Genomic DNA, 20,718 nt, shown 5'->3' on the forward strand with positions numbered 1-20,718 from the left:
GCGATCCCAGTCAGAGCTCTGATGGATAGAGCGATCCCAGTCAGTGATTTGATGGATAGTGTGATCCCAGTCAGTGCTCTGATGGATAGTGTGATCCCAGTCAGTGCTCTGATGGATAGTGTGATCCCAGTCAGTGCTCTGATGGATAGTGTGATCCCAGTCAGTGATCTGATGGATAGTGTGATCCCAGTCAGTGCTCTGATGGATAGTGTGATCCCAGTCAGTGATTCTGATGGATAGTGTGATCCCAGTCAGTGCTCTGATGGATAGTGTGATCCCAGTCAGTGCTCTGATGGATAGTGTGATCCCAGTCAGAGCTCTGATGGATAGTGCGATCCCAGTCAGTGATTTGATGGATAGTGTGATCCCAGTCAGTGCTCTGATGGATAGTGTGATCCCAGTCAGTACTCTGATGGATAGTGTGATCCCAGTCAGTGCTCTGATGGATAGTGCGATCCCAGTCAGAGCTCTGATGGATAGTGCGATCCCAGTCAGTGATTTGATGGATAGTGTGATCCCAGTCAGTGCACTGATGGATAGTGTGATCCCAGTCAGTGCTCTGATGGATAGTGTGATCCCAGTCAATGCTCTGATGGATAGTGTGATCCCAGTCTGTGCTCTGATGGATAGTGTGATCCCAGTCAGTGCTCTGATGGGTAGTGTGATCCCAGTCAGAGCTCTGATGGATAGTGTGATCCCAGTCAGTGCTCTGATGGATAGTGTGATCCCAGTCTGTGCTCTGATGGGTAGTGTGATCCCAGTCAGAGCTCTGATGGATAGTGTGATCCCAGTCAGTGCCCTAATGGATAGTGTGATCCCAGTCAGTGCTCTGATGGATAGTGTGATCCCAGTCAGTGCTCTGATGGATAGTGTGATCCCAGTCAGAGCTCTGATGGATAGAGCGATCCCAGTCAGTGCTCTGATGGATAGAGCGATCTCAGTCAGTGATTTGATGGTTAGTGTGATCCCAGTCAGCGCTCTGATGGATAGTGTGATCCCAGTCAGTGCTCTGATGGATAGTGTGATCCCAGTCTGTGCTCTGATGGATAGTGTGATCCCAGTCAGAGCTCTGATGGATAGTGTAACCCCAGTCAGTGCTCTGATGGATAGTGTGATCCCAGTCAGTGCTCTGATGGATAGTGTGATCCCAGTCAGAGCTCTGATGGATAGTGTAACCCCAGTCAGTGCTCTGATGGATAGTGTGATCCCAGTCTGTGCTCTGATGGATAGTGTGATCCCAGTCAGTGCTCTGATGGATAGTGCGATCCCAGCCTGTGCTCTGATGGATAGTGCGATCCCAGTCTGTGCTCTGATGGAGAATTCCATCACAGGCAGCCAAGTAGTAGATGGTTTCCCATTTCCCCTTACATATATTTTGCAGAGTTGATGGTTCGTTTGCTCTGTCTAATAAACATTTCAATGTCACTTTCACTTATTCATTAGATTTGAAGCTCGCTGAACTGATGTTGAAATGTGTTATTTTAAACCTCCTCCTCTGCCATGATACTCAGATTTTCATGGTTCTGCTGCAATCTTCTCTCATCATTGGGGCTGAAGATCAGCGATTTCTGAGTATTTCACAGGGTGATGAATTTCTCGCTCGTCTAATATGCAGGGGATGAGACTCTAGTTGAATATTTTCCCCTTTGTTTATATTAACTTTCAATTCATTAGCGATCTGTTTTCTACATTAAATCAAATGTTTTGTTATTTAAATTGTCCCTGAAGGTGGCACATAAATGTTGTTTTGTACGTGCGTTGCTAGGCTGTGAGGGAAGTGGGGGCAGGGAGGCTGATAGGAGGTAAGGAGCAACAACAGGATTGCTCATCACTGGTCGATATTTTGTGGACACCAGGTGAGATAGTCTCAATTACGACTCAGGAGAGAAGATTTGTAATTCAAAGGCTTTAATTACCAGAGAAGTGGACAGCTGCCGAGAAGTGTGCTCACAGCACGCTGCCCAGAGAGCATCACCTTATATACAGTTTCCTGGGGGCGGAGGCAGAGGCGGAGTCTCTGAGAGTTCCAAGCCCGGTCTTAAAGGGGCCATCGTATTAAAGGCAAGGTACAGTTACAGCAGTTATACCGATACCATTCATCACACCAGGTTAAAGGTTAACTTGCTTGAGATCATGAGCAGACACATTAGATTATCACACGACGGCAGCACCTTTCAGATGGTGTTTCTTCACCAATGATAAGACTCAGGGCGAGATTTAATTGCGCTTGGGCGACAGCACGACGCAGCCGTTAGATGGCAGGAGAGGCCAAAATTGAGCACCACGCCAGGCACCGATCGCTTTGCGATCTAACCAGCCTGCCCCATTGCTGAAATCTTGTCTCAGCGCCTGTGGGGCCACCATGCCAGCCCCTGGATTGTGTATATCCCCGACGGAGGCAACCCCAGCCCCTGTCTGCGTGTCTCACCGACCACCCACAACTCCCACTGACCGAGCAGGCCTTTGGCCATTAGACTCAGGGGTATTGCGAACAGGGAATTGGCAATCATAGTTAAGTGAGTACTTCAGACCTCCCAAGTGGATTCCCAATGGTATGCAGTACGTGGCGGTTATTTCCATATGGCGGTACAGTCATATGGAGATCCTGTGGGAGAATGGACATGTGGTCAGTGGGAGGGCTGGGGCCGCTGGATCCTCACCTCTGCGCCGTGCGCCAACCTCTATGTTGGTGATCTATCTGTCCTCGGCCAATCCTGCGACTTCCAGGGCCCGTTCCTGGTATGGGGTGAGGACTCTGATGTCCGGCACTTTGCCACCCATCTGGATCCTCTCCTGTCTGTTGTGAGCCAATTTCTCCGGGACACAGAGAGGAAACAGGCGCCACACTGCTGAGGGAGATAGGGGAGGTAGGACCATGGACTGCCGGTCCTGCCACTCGCAGTGCTGGTTTGGGGGAGCGTGGCGGATGCCATAACCGGCAGAGTGTTGGGGAGCAGCGGGGGGGGGGGGGGGGGGTGATGAGAGTGACCAGAAGATGGGCCATGGAGTAGGGGTGACGCCTCCAGGATTGGGGTGTCCAGGCACAGACTTCCATTGCCGCGGTCTGCAAGGTAGCCATCTTGCTGTGCACCCCAATGACCGCCCAGCGTGCCCGTGGTATGGGTGCCCCCACCCCACCAATCCCAAAACCCATCCTTCACACTCCACCCCACCAGCCCACACTCCATCTCCCACTCTGTACCCCATTACCCTTGCACTCCACCACCCCTCCTCCCCATCAACCGGATGCAAACCGCTGGCAGGATGGCATGCAGCCCACCCAAGGGCAAAGCCCAGAATAGTCCCTACAGGAGGGTGCTGGACGGGGGCCACGGAGAAAATCGATGGCATGGGTAGCGTCATGTCAGTAGGGATGGGTGCCAGGACCAGAGGTCTCCACATCATCGATGGGGCCAGGGGTGCGGTGCAGAGGGCAGAGTGCCCGGTGGTGGGGGGGGGGTGGGGGGGGGGAATGGCCGGTGGTGGGCGTGGGGATGGGGGAGTGGGGGGAGGCATGAGGGGACAGAAGCTGCAGTGGAGGCCAGGGTCACCCTGTAGCCAGTGGACCTGGTTGGGCACATGGGTACACACCATGCTGACACGCTTGCCTTTTACCCACTTGCATCAATGGTTACCGGAATCCAAAAAGGAATGGTGGCCTTCATTCTGGCTACTGCAGCTCTGGGATGTGCTGAGGCTGCTGAGGAGGACACTGCAGCAGCGGAGCCTTCCCCAAAGGAACGGGAGGCAGTCGGTGAGCATGGGGAGCCAGCTGCCCAACAGGCTGACCACGGGTTGGGAAGGGGGCACTGCATGAGATCTCGTGTGAAGCGCTAAGGTCTGTCACTCGAGGACCTGCCGGACCGAGCATTCCATCGAAGACTCTGGTTGAGCACGGGGACCGTACAAAATATCTGCCGGATCATGGCAGACCTGGCACTTTTGATTTGATTTGATTTGATTTATTATTGTCACATGTATTAGTATACAGTGAAAAGTATTGTTCCTTGCATGCTGTACAAACAATGCGTACCGTACATAGGGAAGGAAGGAGAGACTGCAGAATATGTTACAGTTATAGCAAGTTGTAGAGAAAAGATCAACTTAATACGAGGTAGGTCCATTCAAAGGTCTGACGGCAGTAGGGAAGAAGCTGTCCTTGAGTCGGTTGGTACGTGACCTCAAACTTTGCTATCTTTTTCCTCATGAAGGAAGGTGGAAGAGAGTATGTCCGAGGTGTGTGGGGTCCTTAATTATGCTGGCTGACTTTCTGAGGCAGCGAGAATTTAGATAGAGTCAATGGATGGGAGGCTGGTTTGCGCGATGGACTGGGCTACATTCACAACCTTTTGTAGTTTCCTGCAGTCTTCGGCAGAGCAGGCTCCATACCAAGCTGTGATACAACCAGAAAGAATACTTTCTATGATACATCTGGAGAAGTTGGTGAGGGTCATAGCAGACATGCCAAATTTCCTTAGTCTTCTGAGAAAGTAGAGTCGTTGGTGGGCTTTCTTAACTATAGTGTCGGCATGGGGGGACCAGGACTGGCTGTTGGTGATCTGTACACCTAAAATCTTGAAGCTCTCGACCCTTTCTACTTCATTCCCATTGATGTAGACAGGGGCATGTACTCCACTACTCTTCCTGAAGTCGATGACAATCTCCTTTGTTTTGTTGACATTCAGACATTATTGCCTTCGCACCAGTTCACCAGATTCTCTATCTCATTCCTATACTCTGTCTCGTCATTGTTTGAAATCCGACCCATTACGGTGGTGTCATCAGCAAATTTGAAAATTGAGTTGGAGGGGTATTGGCCACACAGTCATAGGTTTATAAGATATATAATAGGGGGCTGAGGACACTGCCTTGTGGGGCACCGGTGTTGAGGATGATCGTGGAGGAAGTGTTGTTGCCTATCTTTACTGATTGTGGCCTGTGGGTTAGAAAGTTCAGGATCCAGTCGCAGAGGGAGGAGCCGAGGCCAAGGACACGGAGTTTGGAGATGAGTTTTATCGGAATTATGGTGTTGAAGGCTGAGCTGTAGTCGACAAATAGGAGTCTGATATAGGTGCCTTTGTTATCTATGTGTTCCAGGGTAGAGTGCAGGGCCATGGAGATGGCGTCTGCTGTGGACCTGTTGCAGTGGTAGGCGAACTGTAGTGGATCAAGGCAATTCGGGAGGCTGGAGTTGATTCGTGCCATGACAAACCTTTCGAAGCACTTCATGATGATGGATGTCTGAGCCATTGGACGATAGTCATTAAGGCACGCTGCTTGGCTTTGTTTTGGTACAGGGATGAAGGTCGTCTTCTTGAAGCAGATAGAGACCTCAGATTGTTGTAAAGAGAGGTTGAAGATGTCTGCGAATACCCCGCCAACTGATCCGCGCAAGATCCGAGTGCTCACCCGGCAACCCCATCCAGACCAGTGGCTTTCCATGGGTTGACCTTCAGGAAGGCTGCTCTGACATCTGCAGTGGTAATCTCAAATACAAGTTCATCCACAGCTTCTGGGGTGGAGGGCTCGCTCTCACTGACCTCTTGTTCAAAGCGGGCACAGAATGGGTTGAGCTCATCAGGGAGGGGAGCTTTGGTGCCGACGATTTTACGTGCCTTCATCTTGTAGCCCGTTAAGTCTTGCAGACCTTGCCATAGACGGCGGGGTTCCGTGTGGCTAGCCTGGGACCCGAGCTTGGTCCCGTACTATCTTTTGGCACCTTTGATGGATTTCTTTAGATAATATCTGGCTTTCTTGTAGAGGTCAGGGTTGCCTGACTTGAACGCCTCAGACCTGCAGGGGTATGGGGGAGGACACCCGCTCCTGGTGGCCGTCAAGGTGATGGTCACCCAGAACTTTTACGCCACGGGATCCTTCCTGGTGCCGAGTGCGGACTTGGCCAGAATCTCACAGACCTCGGTGCACAGGCGCATCCATGCCACCACAGAGGCCCTATATGCCCAGTCAGTGCACTTCAATGTGGAACAAGCCCACCAGGATGCCCATGAAGTGGGGTTCGCCATCATCGCCAGGATTCTGCAGGCCCAAAGAGGGATCAATAGGATGCATGTCCCTCTATGAGCACCGACCCATGTCAGGCCAGTCTTCACAAACCGAAGGGTTTCCACTCGATGAACGCGCAAGTGACCGTGAGCTGCACATCCTGCACATCTGCGCTTGTTACCTTGGCAACATGCACAACGCCATCAAACCGGCACACTTGATGGTTCCTAACATCTTTGAGGTGCACCCCCGGATGAGGGGCTAGCGCTTGGGGCACAGAAACCCCTCACCACCTCACCTCCCCCACAGTCACCCCATCCACCTGTCTGCAACCCCCTCCGTGATACAGACCTGTCGCACTACGGGGTGGGGCCCTGGATTGCCAGTAACTGCGGGTCTTGCCCATAGGATGGAAGATGATGACAACCTGCTCTGCGATAAGCTCTGGTGCTCCACATCGTTTGACAATGTCTGTCTCCTGCCCACAGTAGCACTTTCTACATTCCACCTGGGTGATCCCTGCATGCAAGCTGACCATTCCATTACACGGTGCTATCAAATCTCTGGGGTGGCAGAGGTGGAGACGGTGGGCGGGGGGGGCGCAGCGGTGAGTACTGGCTGAACTACGTCCCTGCACCCTCCATCCCGTGCCCCCTTGTCAGCCATCCCAGGCCATCCCACCCCTCAAACCCATCTGAGGTTGGAACATTGTGCACAAGTTTTTAATGTTGAAATATATATGCAGCTTTGTGCCCTATCACTATACTGTGCCCAACACCCAAGCCAACTTAGCTAATGTCTAACTTCCTGGCCTTACAGGCCTAGGTCTAGGTGAATCCCTAGACAGTTCTTGAGGGGAGGCGGCCTGCTGTGATTCCCTCACTGCGACCTGGGTCCCCATTGTCGGCCGTCTTCTGGAGCGACTGGACATCGAGCTTCTGCTCGGTGTCCCAGGTAGCATGGTGCTGGCCTGTTCTGTCTGCTGCCATGTGATGTGCCAGGGACAGGAAGGGTGGAGCCTGAGATGCTGCAGTGCTCTGGCACCTCCCCTGCTCCTGCAATGTTTAATGATACCAATTTCAATAGAACTAAGAGTTGGGAGAGATTTAAAATCAACAGTTTTACATTATCGTTCAGTCAGGATCTGCAAGGTCCTCAAAACAGAAAATTAGATTAATTTATGTGGTGATGATGGGTTAAGGATAAGTATTTGCCAAGACTGCGGGAATAACTCAGCAGGTTTGGCAATATCTGTGGGGAGAGAACAGAGCTAACATTTTGAGTCAGGATGATTCTTTGTCAACTTGATGAAGAATCATCCAGACTCGAAACATTAGCTCCCTTCTCTCTCCTACAGATGCTGTCAGACCTGCTGAGATTGTCCAGCATTTTCTGGTTTTGTTTCAGATTCCTGCATCCGCAGTAATTTGCTTTTACTGGGAATAAGTCCTATGCCCTTCTTCAATATAGTGTCGGTGATCTTTGACATCCACCTGAGAGGTTAAACGGGCCTGGGGTAAACATCTCAAATAAAAGGCAGCGCCTCCAACACTCTCAGTACTAAAGGGAAACCTTCTTAAGACCCTTGGGTGGGATTCTCTGCCGACGGGATTATCCGTTGTGCCAGCAGTGCACCCAACGCTCGCAGCTTTTCTGGCGGCATGGGGTACTCACAGTGGGAGGTGGCGGGAGCGGAGAATCCCGCTGCTGGCGAGGGCGCACCGCCAAGGAACACCAGGCTGGCGGATCGTAGAACCCCGCCCCTTGTATCGGAAGATGAATTGCCTCTTCTAAGCCCCCCCCTAACACCGCGATGAAATAGTCTGACAACTTTGCTTTGTTAAAGGCACAATATTAATTCAAGTGTGATGGTAAATATTGTATAGGAATAAAGCCATTCCTGAAATTTGAGTAACGGCATGTCTGCTTCAGCAGCACCAAGATAATGGAATATTTGGCTGGCAGTCACTCAAGTGTTTGCCAACCTTGCCATTCCGGCACAGGTTAAAGATCCCACGGGTACTATGTGAAAGATGGTGGCCCATCTAGAATTCAATCAATCAGCCATTTAGCTCATTGCTACCTGTGGCATGAATTCATTGTCCGAAACATTCTGAAATGCTTCAATGTGGTGAGGGGCCAAACAAGTGTATGCACCATCAGTCTCTCACGACTGAGATTAACAGAATTTTGTGAGATGAGAGTGTTGAGGGATTACAGACAAATGCAATTGACATACAGAGCAGCAACTGACTATTTGAATGGTGGAACAGGCTTGAGGGGCTGAATGTTCTCCTACTCTCCCTGAGGTTGAAAATCTCTTTCCCTGGCCTATGTTCTCAATGTCAGGTAAAAAAAGAAATCACACCAGCTTCACTGAGAATTACTTCAAGCAGCCTATCCCTGGATGTTAGTGAATGAAAATGGCATCAGTATCGCTGGCTTTAGGTAGGCTGAATAAATCATTCCTAAAAGCATTCTAAAACCTATGTGCAGTACAAGTAGTGGAAGGATATAACATGTCCTTTCATCAAGAGGCCAACATATGTGTTTAAGGGAGAGATCAGGAGACCACTGAAGGTTTGAAGGAAACTTAATGACCAACCAGAGGCAATGACAGAAACAGATCTACAAAAACTTCCAAGGAGAGAATGTATAAATATTTGAATAATACTAGAGAAAGGAAGTAGGCCAGGGCAGCTCTTTCAGAGAGCTGGAATGGGTTTGGTGGGCTGAATGGCCTCAGTGTGCACTGTGGAATTCTATGATTCCAATCGACAGAAATGGAAGGAGATTCAGAGTCTCCAGTCTGGCATAAACAAGGAAGTGACATACCCAAAAATGAGGGTGCAATGGACCATCCTGTGCCCATCAATAATGTGGCCAACATTATTTCCCAAGTGCCCAGCAGCAGGCTGCCAGAGCTCTGACTAGAGGTAAGCGGTATTCTGAACTGTGGAAAATATATAGTACTAAGGGGGGAAACAACAGCATGGAGGTACAATTTGGCTAGTTTTTTCCACAAGCTGGCACAGGCACCATGAACTGAATGGTCTCCTTCTGTTCTGCATCATTTCAGAATTTAATTATGTTAAAATAGAAGATCTGACTGGAGTTGTTAATATATGCATCAATCCGTGGATTTGCTCCACTCATAGAATTCTGGAATGACACCCCAGAGAAGAAGGCCATTCAGCCCATTGTGTATGTGACAGCTCCACGTGGAGCGACCAGCGCCATTCCCCTTCTCTTTCCCAGCAAATTGTTGATCTTTAAATGTTTGTCTAATCCTTTTTTGAAAGTTACAATTGAATTATCTTCACCATCCTATCAAGTACAAGATCAAGAGGTTTAATGCTGAATTTATACAAAACACTAGTTTGACCTCAGCTGGAATATTATGTACAGTTCTGGATGTCACACTATAGGAAGGTTGTGAACCCATTGGAGAGAGTACAGAAGAGGTTTACAAGAATCATTCCAGGGATGAGAAACTTCAGTTATGAGGATAGATTGGAGAGGCTGGGACTGTTCTCCTTGCAGAGGAGAAGTCAAAGAGGAGATTTGATAGAGATGTTCAAAATCCTGAGGGGGCTGGATAGAGTAAATAGGAAGAAACTGTTCCTGTTCGCAAAAGGATCAAGAACGAGAGGGCACAGGTTTAAAGGGATTTGCAAAGGAATCAAATGTGATGTGAGGACAAACATGTTCACACAGCGAGTGGTTGGGGTCTGGAATGCACTGCCTGGAAGTGTTGTGGAGGCAGGTTCAATCAGCGCATCCAAGAGGGCATTAGATTATGATTTGAATAGATACAGTGTGCGGTGGTAGAGGGAAAAGGCAGGAGAATGACATTAAGTCATGATGATTGTTTGAAGCGCTGGTGCAGACATGATCTCATTCTGCACTGTGAAATGAAATAACAATTCTGTGAACATTCCAGAACGGAACACTGCTTGAAAAAAATTCTCCTCATCTTCCCTCCGATCCTTTGACTAATTATCTTAAATTCCTGTCTTCTGGTCACCGACCCGTCAGCCACCATAAATTTACTCTTAACAAAAGCTTTCACAATTCTTTTTTTAAAATTTAGAGTACTTAATTCAGTTTTTCCAATGAAGGAGCAATTTAGCGTGGCCAATCCACCTACCCTGCACATCTTTTGGTTTGTGGGGGCGAAACCCACGCAAACACGGGGAGAATGTGCAAACTCCACACGGACAGTGACGCAGAGCCGGGATCGAACCTGGGACCTCAGCGCCGTGAGGCAGCACTGCTAACCCACTGTGCCACCGATTCACAATTCAAAACACATTTATCAAACCTCCCTGAACCTTCTCTGAGTAGAACAACCCCAGTTTCTCCACATAACTGACATCCTGTATCCATGGGAACACTCTAGAAACGTCTTCTGCATCCTCTCTAAAACCTTGACGTCCTTCCTAAAATGTAGTGCCTGCGATCGGATGCAATTGGGCATAAAAAAAAAATGTTGGTCCTGATGTCATTCAACGACGTTAATCTGGATGAAAATTAGAAGCAGAAAATGGTGTTAGACAGCATCTGTGGAGAGAGAAACTGAGTTAACGTTCTTCTCTCTTCACAGATACTGCCCGACCCACTGACTATCTCAACGGACTGAAGATCACATTCATAGATTTCAGATTCCCAGCATTCACAGTCTTTAACTCTCTGCGCATTTGACTATTTAGTTCAGGTCTTAATCACTGCTCCCATTTTCTCTTCGACATTCCCTCACTGTTTCTATATTCCCCCAGGCAGATCTATCATTTCTTTAATAACTTGCCCTGTTAACATCTCCCCAGTTTTTGGCTTACACCTTTCATTACTTTAAATTGGTTTAAACTGGCCTTAACCACTATCACAGATCTCCACCTTGTTCTCTCCTGCCCACCACTAGCACCCCACCCATCCTCGACTCCTCCCCAAGCACTTAACTCCCCACCCATTACCCAACTCTCAATTCACTTTAAAAGCTGTTCACCTCTATATTTTCTCCAGTTCTGATGAAAGGCCATCAAAAGTTAACCCTGTTTCTCTCTCCGCAGATGCTGCCAGACCTGCTGAGTATTTCCAGCATTTTCTGCTTTCATTTCAGAGTTCCAGCACCTGTAGAATTCCGCTGCTTGCCCCAGATATGCCGCGTCATGTATTCTCACATGTTAGTCGTGACTTAAAGACAACGTAAGTGGTATTTTCAAGTGTCTTTTCTTCCACTTGCAGATCCCTATCGCCATGAGTGTCTCGTCCTTCCTCACCTACGACCAGCCAACACTGAGTTATTGTGGAGCACACCAGGGACATCTGCCTCACAAACAGTACAAAGTGCAAGCGCAGGAGGACACCGCAGATACCCACAGAGAGGCAGGCACAGAACTGAACACCATAGCGACAGTGACATGCTCTGGCAGCCACATCTAGTATATCTATAAAAGTGAGCTGAGCCAGCATGATGCTCTGTAGCTTATCACCACCCGCAATGATGGACTAAATGAGGACAAGGCGTAGACAGTTGAAAAACACTAAGGTTGCCTTGTGCCCCAACAAATAAATCATTGTGCTAATGTGGAGATACCGCTGTGAGAGGTCAAGCAGGAGGTAACATGGACTTGACTGAATTTTCTTTTCCGTTTCGGTTTGTACTGACTTTATCTGTGCAGTATTTTTTAAACAAGAAAGCAAAAGAGCTTGTACAGATTTTATTCTGGGTCCTCGTCTTTTACAGCCCACCTGTATATACATGAGCTATTTAACATGGTGTAAAGATACAGTATTTTTCATAAAGAACATGCTCTGAAAATGACAAAAACGGAAATAGCTAATGTCAGTCGTGCATTTATTTTCAGCTTGTTTGGCTTCGGTGTCGATGGAATTGGAATGATGATTGAAAATATTATTTGAAGACCATTGCTCAAGAGAGACCTTCGTTTTTGTTAAAAGAAAAGTAATTGGCGGTTTCATTTTTTAGCCAGTTTTCTCTGCAACACTGACTCAAAAAATGCACAGCGCAGATCACAGTCACTGCTCAGTGGGTATTTGTGTTTAAGTGTATGTGGTAATTACACTGAACTAAAATTATTCAGTGATAGTTTATATGTATTTTGTTAACTTCGGCTGAAAATGTAATTGGGTATTTAGCATTTCTCAACAGATTTGTGATGAGTTTCACTAACAGCCAATTGGGACCTAGTTAAAATGCAACTTCTAATGCAATTTAGAAATATTATGCAACTATTATAAATTTTCTAATATTTCAAGAATGTCAGTCTTGTAAAATTTGTTGATAAATAATCAGGCTCCCTGTCCTATTCTAACATCTTGGCTGGTGTTCATTCCCATGATCTATCTGAATCTGAAGCTGGGGAAGTCACCCTTCCATAGGTTGTGCAACACCGCAACGACATGGAAAAGTTGTACACCACTTTTATCTGATTGCTTAAGCCACATGATCCAGAAACGCAAATTCGTGCATCCACACCCCCCCCATCAGTGATTGTCACAGTAGACGAAGCACAGTGTGACACTGACTCCCTGAATTGGTTTAATTCTCCAGCATAGACATCCCTCACCTTCCCCAGCAAGGATAAGTCTCACCAGATGTCACTGTCAATGACAGTGGCAATAAACATATTCAGTATTAACTGTGGTGCAGTTGGCGGCATTTTCACCTCTGGAGATAAAAGGGAGCTGCCACATTAATTCAATTAATCCTCTTATGGTATTCTTCCCCTTTAAATGTACTGGGTGGGATTTTCCATGGAAATTCATCGCAAGGCATCCCGCCATTGGCCGGTGGCTGGATCTTCTGGTCCTGCCGTTGTCAATGGGTTCTTCCGTTAAATGCACCACTTGTCGCTGGCAAAACCACAAAGGGTGTGCGCCATTGGTGGGACCGTAAAATCCCGCAGGCATGAAGGGCCAGAAAATTCCGCTCATTATTTTACTCATAATCCTTCCTCGATGGGTTCCCAGTGAGATTTTTTTTCTGGTACTGACTGCTTTCAAGTTTAATCATGAATAGTCATGGCTCAGTGTCAACATTCTTACCAGTAAGTCAGAATGTTGGGAGTCCATGTCCCATTGCCCAGAACAGAGCACACAATCGAGGCTGATTCTCCAGTGTCATACTAAGAGAGTGCAGCACTGTCAGTGGTGTTGCCTTTCAGATCAGAGATAAAATGAACCGTTGTCCACAGAGGCATGGAATAGATTAGTATTTCAAAGAGGAGCAGGGGAGTTATACCCCAGTGTCCTGGGCAGCATTCATCCCTCAACCAACATCAATAAAGAAAAGATTAACCAATCATATATTTTGTAGCTCTGTATGGAATCTCACTGTGCACATGTTGAACGTCATTTTTCCCTACAAAACAACGGTGACATATTCGCAATGGGTGGAATTTATTTCGGCCCACTGGAGGGGGCATGATAGTGGGGGGTGTTGGGGTGTTCGGCGGCGAATCGGAGGCAGGGAGGAGTTCACAGGTCGAATTCCCAGTGTTGGGCAAACTGTCCCCTATTAAGTTGGGGGCAGGATGGGTTTGATGTGGGAACCCCACTCGCTAGTGACGGGATGTCAATTAGGCTCATTAATTAAACATTTAACACTCCTTATCCCAATGCCCACAGCAATTTAGCGGTGACTCAGTAATTAAATAGAGGCTGCACAGATTTCTCATGTCTTTGGAAGGCTGCCAAGCAGATCCTGTTGGGATGCCAGCAACTTCAGGGGAGCATCCCTCGCTGTCAGGCACTTAAAGACTGATCGAGGAATCCAGTATCAGGGAGGGCCTCCACTGCACACCCCCCCCCCCCCCTCTACACACCCCCAATCCTCCCCTTACTCAATTTTGGCCCAGGTCCAAGGTTGGTTCCTCTTTGATCCTGGGCCCCAGGTGGGTGCATTGACAGCAGCTGCCCTGCTCCCACCTACCCAGATGGCAAGGAGGCGCTGTCAGCCTGTGGTTGACCAACAGCTCTGATAGGGCAGGATTTAAAGGCCCAGGTCCTCAATCATGGGAAAGGCCTCATGTGGACCTGTGACTGGTGTCACGCATGGAACTGGCAACGGTTCCCCACTGGTTGTCCAGTTGATGGCGAGTTCACCATTGGCCCATTAAATTCTGTCCACTATTTATTGTGATGACATGAAGGGCACAATTTAAAGGCAAGCTAATTTTTGCAAGGTCTCCCTTACTCCTCACCCTCTTCAGATGGATGAGATCTGAATATAATTTGAGAAGGGATCTTTATTTTTCATTTCAGCCAGGTCACTCAGCACCTGACCTCATTACAGCCTTAGTCCAAACATGGACAAAAGAGCTGCAGAGGTGAGGTCAGATTGACTGCCCTTGACATCAAAGCAACAGGATTGCATCAAAAAGCCCTAGCATAACTGGAATCAATGGGAATCAGAGGAAGATCTCTGCTGGTTTGAGTTACACCTGGCACTAAGGAAGCTGGTTGTGGTTGTTGGAGGTCAGTCATCTCAGTCCCGGACATCACTGGTGGAGTTCCTCAGGGTACTGTCCTAGGCCCAACCATCTTCAGTTGCTTCATCAATGACCTCCTTTCCATCATAAGGTGAGAAGGGGTGATCTTCTGTACAATGTTCAGCACCATTCATGACTCATCAGGTACTGAAGCAGTTCATGTCCATGGGCAACCAGTCCAGGACAACATTCAGGCTTGGGCTGATAAGTTGTAAGTAACATTCACACCACATGAGCATCAGACAATGCATTTCTCCAACAAGAGAGAATCCAACCTTCTCCACTTGACATTCAATGACATTACCATCACTGACCTCCCCCCCCCCCCCCCCCCCCCCCCCCCCCACTATCAACATCCTGGGGGTTACCATTGACCAGACACTGAACTGGAACCAGCCATGTAAATACTTTGGCTGCAGGAGCAGGTCGGAGCCTGGGAATTCTGCAGCGAGTAATTCACTTCCTGACTCCCAAACATCTGTCACAAGCCAGGCATATAATAGAATACCCTCCACTTGCCTGGATGAGTGTGTCTCCAACAACACTCAGGAAGCTCCACACAACCCAGAACAAAGAAAACACTTGATTGACACCCCATCCACAAACATTTACTTCCTTCAGCGCCAACGCACAGTGACAGCCATGCGTACCACCGATTGCAACAACTCTCCAAGACTCCTTCAACAGTACATTCCAAACCATCTAGGAGGACAAGGGCAGAAGATACATGGGGACTCCACCATCTATAGGTTTCCTCCAAAACACACACTATCCTGACTTGGAAATATATCACTGTTCCTTCTGCTGGGTCAAAATCCTGGAACACAGTCCCGAACAGCAGTGGGTGTACCACATGGACTGCAGAGGTTAAAGAAGCAGCTCACCACCACCTTCAAGGGCAATTAGGGATGGGAAACAAACACTGGCCTAGCCAGCGAAGTCAACACCAAATGAATGAATAAAAAAACTTCCGATATCCTTCATTATTCTCAACTTCTTTCTTACTTTATACTTTCCGTATTATCCATTTTGAAATTCAGAATTGCAGGAGAAGAACAAGGAGACACATGCTGCAACTGGTACAAGGTAAATTTTGGACTATATCTGTCAGAGTTGAGTGATACAGGCAATGGAATCTTGGATAATGCCTCTGTGGTGAAACTCTGGAATTGTTTGAGGACTTGTTGACAGAAATATTGGGATATATTTGTGGATAGATGAAGATGGCCCAATTACTTTTCCTTTCCATAGCTATCTTCTGATCTGAGGAGATATTTGTCCACGTCAGCTATCTGCATGGAACACAACAGCTCCTAGTATCTGTCACACATCTCAGTGACAGTGGGGTAAAAAGTAATGCTTGATTCAAGTAATGACTGGTTTAGACATAGCATTGATTAAATTTGAAGGTAAGAAATATTCCAATGAGCAAGCAGAGCGGAGACATCCAAGCAAACTACTCAGCCTTTTTAAACCCAGTCACCTGCAGCCTTCACCTACTACACAATTAACTGATTAAATTGCTTGACAAATTTATGACAGTGATTTTCTGCTCGCAATTTCCTCACTTGGTAAGCACCTCTAATAACAGTGCAAAAATATACACAAAGCTGACTATCACTGAACTTTGATATGAAATATGAGTCAGGGGTATTTGTCAGAAGTCTCCTCTGTACCTGGTCAGCTCACTGCCTGGTGCCTCAGGTTGGAGGTATGCTTCAATCCCAAGGTGAGCAATGTCATGGGCTCTTTGAGTTCTGGAGATTCCCAATAGCAGTTTCCAGTAAGTCCTCACTTAAAGTTGTGGCCGCATACCTGAAAACCGGCTGCGGGATTCTCCGTCGGCGAGATCCTCCGATTCGCCAGTAACGCAGCCATGCTTGCGGGTTTCCCGATGGTGTAGGGAGGTCCATTGGCCGGCTGCGGGAACAGAGAATCCGACTCCAGCGGGGGACACTCTCGCCGGAAAACGGGGCTGGTGGGACAAAGAATCGCGCACTGTGGGCGCAATTCTCCGCACTCACGACGGTGCGGAGAATAACGGGGGTCGTAAATTTTTACGGCCACGCTAGTCCGACGCCCTCCCGCTATTCTCCCCCCCCCCCTCCATGCCCAACTCCCGACACGAATCGCTGCCGCCGTTTTTTTACGGCCAGCAGCGATTCTCAGCTGGCCGATGGGCCGAATTCCAAGCCCTTTACGGCCATTTTTACAAACGGCAAACACACCTGGTCTGGCCGTTCGTAAAAACGGCCGTAAATTCCCGATCTTGGAAAACATGGCACCGATTGGCACGGCAGTACCACGGCCGTGCCAAGGGTGCCATGGGCCCGCGATCGGTGGGCACCGATCGCGGGCAGCGGGTCCGATTCCCGCGCACTCTTTGTCCTTCCGCCGCCCCGCTGTATCACTTCGCGGGGCGGCTGAGGGGCATCCCGGCCCGCGCATGCGCGGGTTTCGCGCAAATGCGCGATGACGTCATCTGCGCATGCGCGGGTTGGAGTCTTCCAATCCGCGCATGCGCGGCTGACGTCATGTGACGCGTCAGCCGGCGCAAACTCTGGCAAGCGGGCTTAATGAAATTCGTTAAGCCCGCGATGCCGGAGTTCACGGCCGCGGCATACTAGCCCCGACCGGGGACCAGAATCGGTTCCCAGTCGGGGAGGGGGAGGCTGGCGTCAAACCCGCCCGGTTTTGACGCCAGCCTTACGATTTCTCCCTGTCTGGGAGAATCGCGCCCTGTGTCTTTCAGCAAAACAGCATTAAGTGAATCATGGATCCTCATGGGAATTAATATTAGAGCCATTTCTTGCCCAGAGATACCAATCTGCAAATTGAAATACTGGGGTGAATTCTCTGCCAGCAGGATTCTCCGTTCTGTCAGCAGTGTTCCCCCACCCGTGGCTTTTCTGACAGCGTGGGGTCAATGCAATAGGGCTGGATTCTCTGTCCCGCCGCACCAAATTTCAGGTTCACCCCGCCAGTGAGATGCTCCATTACACCAGCCGGTCAAAGGGGTTTCTCATTGTGGATCAGCCCCACGCTGTCGGGAAACCCCCGGGCTGGAGGAAAAATGGAGCATCCCGCCGGCGGAGAATGCAGCTCAATGACACGCCACCGAGAAACACGTGGCTAGAGAGGCGGAGAATTCACTCCACTATATCAGAAATGTGCAGCACTGTACCTTCCTAGCTGGAATAACTTGAAAATTAAAATAAATCACTGAAGAAATGCTGCATAAATTCAAAAGAGACAACACTCACCAGACTCTCTTTCATCTTGAACAGCCCTTGGGATTGGCAATGACTTGCTTTCTACCTGTCTTGTTGGATTCTAAGGTGGCTAGTACAATGTTTCACCTCCATACTCGGCCACATGTGGGCAGGTATGGCTTGGAAGGACATCTGGATGAGTTGCTTCGGGGGTTTTGTGCTCTCCCCGCCATCTCATATAATAACCTTTATTGTCAAAGTAGGCTTACATTAATGATAATAATAATAGTTGCTTATTGTCACAAGTAGGCTTCAATGAAGTTACTGTGAAAAGCCCCTACTCACCACATTCCGGCGCCTGTTCGGGGAGGCCGGTACGCGAATTGAACCCACGCTGCTGGCATTGTTCTGAATTACAAGCGAGCTGTTTAGCCCACTGTGCTAAACCATCACCTGCAATTACCACTGCAATGAAGTTACTGTGAAAAGTCCCTAGTCGCCACATTCCGGCGTCTGTTCAGGTACACTGAGGGAGAATTCAGAATGTCCAATTCACCTAACAGCACGTCTTTCAGTACTTGTGGGAGGAAACCGGAGCACCCGGAGGAAACCCACGCAGACACAGGGAGAACGTGCAGACTCCACACAGACAGTGACCCAAGCCGGGAATCAAACCCGGGACCCTGGCGCTGTGAAGCAACAGTGATACCCATTGTGCCACCATGTTACAAACTGACTTATCCTCTGCATGGTCCAAACTGCATGTTTGACTCCTTCACAATGCATTGAGGATATCGCCAAAGTGGAAATTGAGGGATTTTGGGCCTCGATGCCGGGCATGTTACTTTGGGGGAATACGTGTCTGTCACACCGCCTTTCTTACCACTGTGTTTGGAGGATCTTTTGCAGAAATGCTGGTGGCGCGTGGAATTGCCTGCAAGGTGCCATGACCTGAGTGTCAGATTTGACATCCTGACCCTCCTCTGAGAAGCTCATTGACTGAAGTTGGAGTGATTTTGGTTTTGAATTGAGGGTGGCGTGTGACAGCCATGTCCTGGTGGAGTGAATGAGATGAGAGGTCAGGATCGTCAACAACCTTGAAGAATGCAATCACAGGACTGTTGGACGGTTTTCTTTTGCTACTCCCTATCCATAGCATTTAATTAAATTATTGATCTGCTGTTCACTTTGACATAGCGCTTTCTGTTTGGGTCATCCTCTGAAAATTTCCATTTCCTCTTCCAGGAGTTGGAAAGCTCTTCACAGTCATTTTGTTGACAAAACTGGAGGGGGTGGTCTTTCAGTACCGGCTTCCCTTTAGTTTGTTAAATCTCCACAAAGTCCTCATCGGACAATTCCTCTCCGTGGGATAAAAGCCACGTCAGCCTCATCCACTTCATCAAAGCCAACCTCCCTAACAAAGGCAAGGATTTCACACTGAGCCTCAAGGACAGGGTCATGAGATTCCCCACAGGCCTCAATGTTGGCCACAGACCATTCAGACAAATGACGTGACTTCCTCCTATGAATCAGCAATTGTGTCGATGCTCTTGAGGATGTTTTAGCTGCAGCAAAATTCGCCGACTCTGTCACATTATTACATTGGTATAACATCTTGGACTTATTTACTGTACACGACACAAGGCACCAATCACTCATAAGGGATTGGGTAAAAATGCTGTGTGTTCATTTATTAAGACTAGGCACGTGAGAACAGTTTGACATCGGTATAAAGCTTGAAGGCATCAGAGCTTTATGTGCATGCTCTGCTCAAAGCAAAAGTGAAACTGAGACTGAATCACATGACACACTTCCTTTCTAGAGATGTCATGATGATAGCCCTTAAACGCATATTGAAGCAGACTGATGGTGCATTCTCCCCATCTGTTGCCTTGATGAGTTAGGAGAAGGTATTACTGATTGGGATTACTCCCTGATCCGAGGTATTATTCCCTGATCCATGGGCGAGGGAAATTAAGTTAGGTTGGGTCTCAGGAAAACCACCTTCACGTTTTCAAACAATTCGTTAAGGCTGACAGGATGGCCTGGGCGATTATCCAAGAGGAGAAATATCTTAAAGGCAAAATTGTCTCTGGCGCAATATTCCCTCCAGGCAGGGATGGAAAATAGGGAGAACCATTGCCGAAAGAGTGACCCTGTCATCCAAGCTTTCTTATTTGAATGCAGATGTTCCTTGGTAAAACCTCTCAATGTCCATGCTGTCTTGGACTGATTCGCCACTAAGGGCTTAAACTTCAATCTTCTGCGGGATTTCCACCTGATGGAACAGATCTTTTGGCAGTTTGAAATCCTGGCGTCGTCTTTCGCTCAAAATGTGAACGATTCCAAAAAAAAATAAACCTTCTCATCAACTTTAAAAGCTTGTTTTGGTGAGTAGCCAGCTTCATCAATGACTGTTGAAAGAGGCAAGTGTTCATTAGCCACTCCTGTATCAGCACAAACTGCTTTTCTGGATACTTTAATGATGGAAGATCTCTTGAAACGCTCAAGGCATCCACAAATAGAATTGAAACTGTCTGACTGAGAGCTCTCCTGTTGCTCATTCAGTAAATCCATGCTTTTAGCTTTTACATGATTGGCCATTAAGGCAAGAGGCATCTGGCTCTGGTTTTGGTCTGCGATTCAGACTCCCAAGATTCTTTCCATGTTCTCCATTTTGCCGTTTCTACTACAGCTCAGTCTAACAGTGCTTCGAGGTGTGACACTTTACCCACTCTGTGTCAATTTGTCAGTGCTGCCACGGGTTGTTCCACTGATGTAAGGGTTAACCCAAGCACATTAGCAATATCGACTATGCTTTCTCCAACTTCAAGACTTTTTCAAACATCCAGGGCGTGAACTAATGGCCACAGCGGGCGGGACCTAAATTTGCATATTTAGCGTCCAACTAGGCACTTGCCGGATCCCCTCGCCGAGGAGACCACAGCTGGGCTCCGTTTAGCACTGGCCTCCACAAATGGTGGCCAGGC

General features: G+C 48.2%; 1 protein-coding gene across 1 annotated transcript in view; it reads left to right on the forward strand.

Annotated features, from left to right (window-relative positions):
- Window positions 1-13,328, forward strand: part of LOC119950602 (leucine-rich repeat transmembrane neuronal protein 3-like) — a 394,347-nt gene extending 381,019 nt beyond the window's left edge. The window contains exon 3 of the mRNA XM_038773178.1: window positions 11,248-13,328. Within this exon, the coding sequence (XP_038629106.1) occupies window positions 11,248-11,445 (198 nt within the window). The 3' untranslated portion in view covers window positions 11,446-13,328. The remainder of the gene's footprint in view (window positions 1-11,247) is intronic.
- The last annotated feature ends 7,390 nt before the right edge of the window (window positions 13,329-20,718 follow it).

Source organism: Scyliorhinus canicula, chromosome 16 (genome assembly GCF_902713615.1).
Source record: "Scyliorhinus canicula chromosome 16, sScyCan1.1, whole genome shotgun sequence".
Taxonomy (NCBI): Eukaryota; Metazoa; Chordata; class Chondrichthyes; order Carcharhiniformes; family Scyliorhinidae; genus Scyliorhinus; species Scyliorhinus canicula.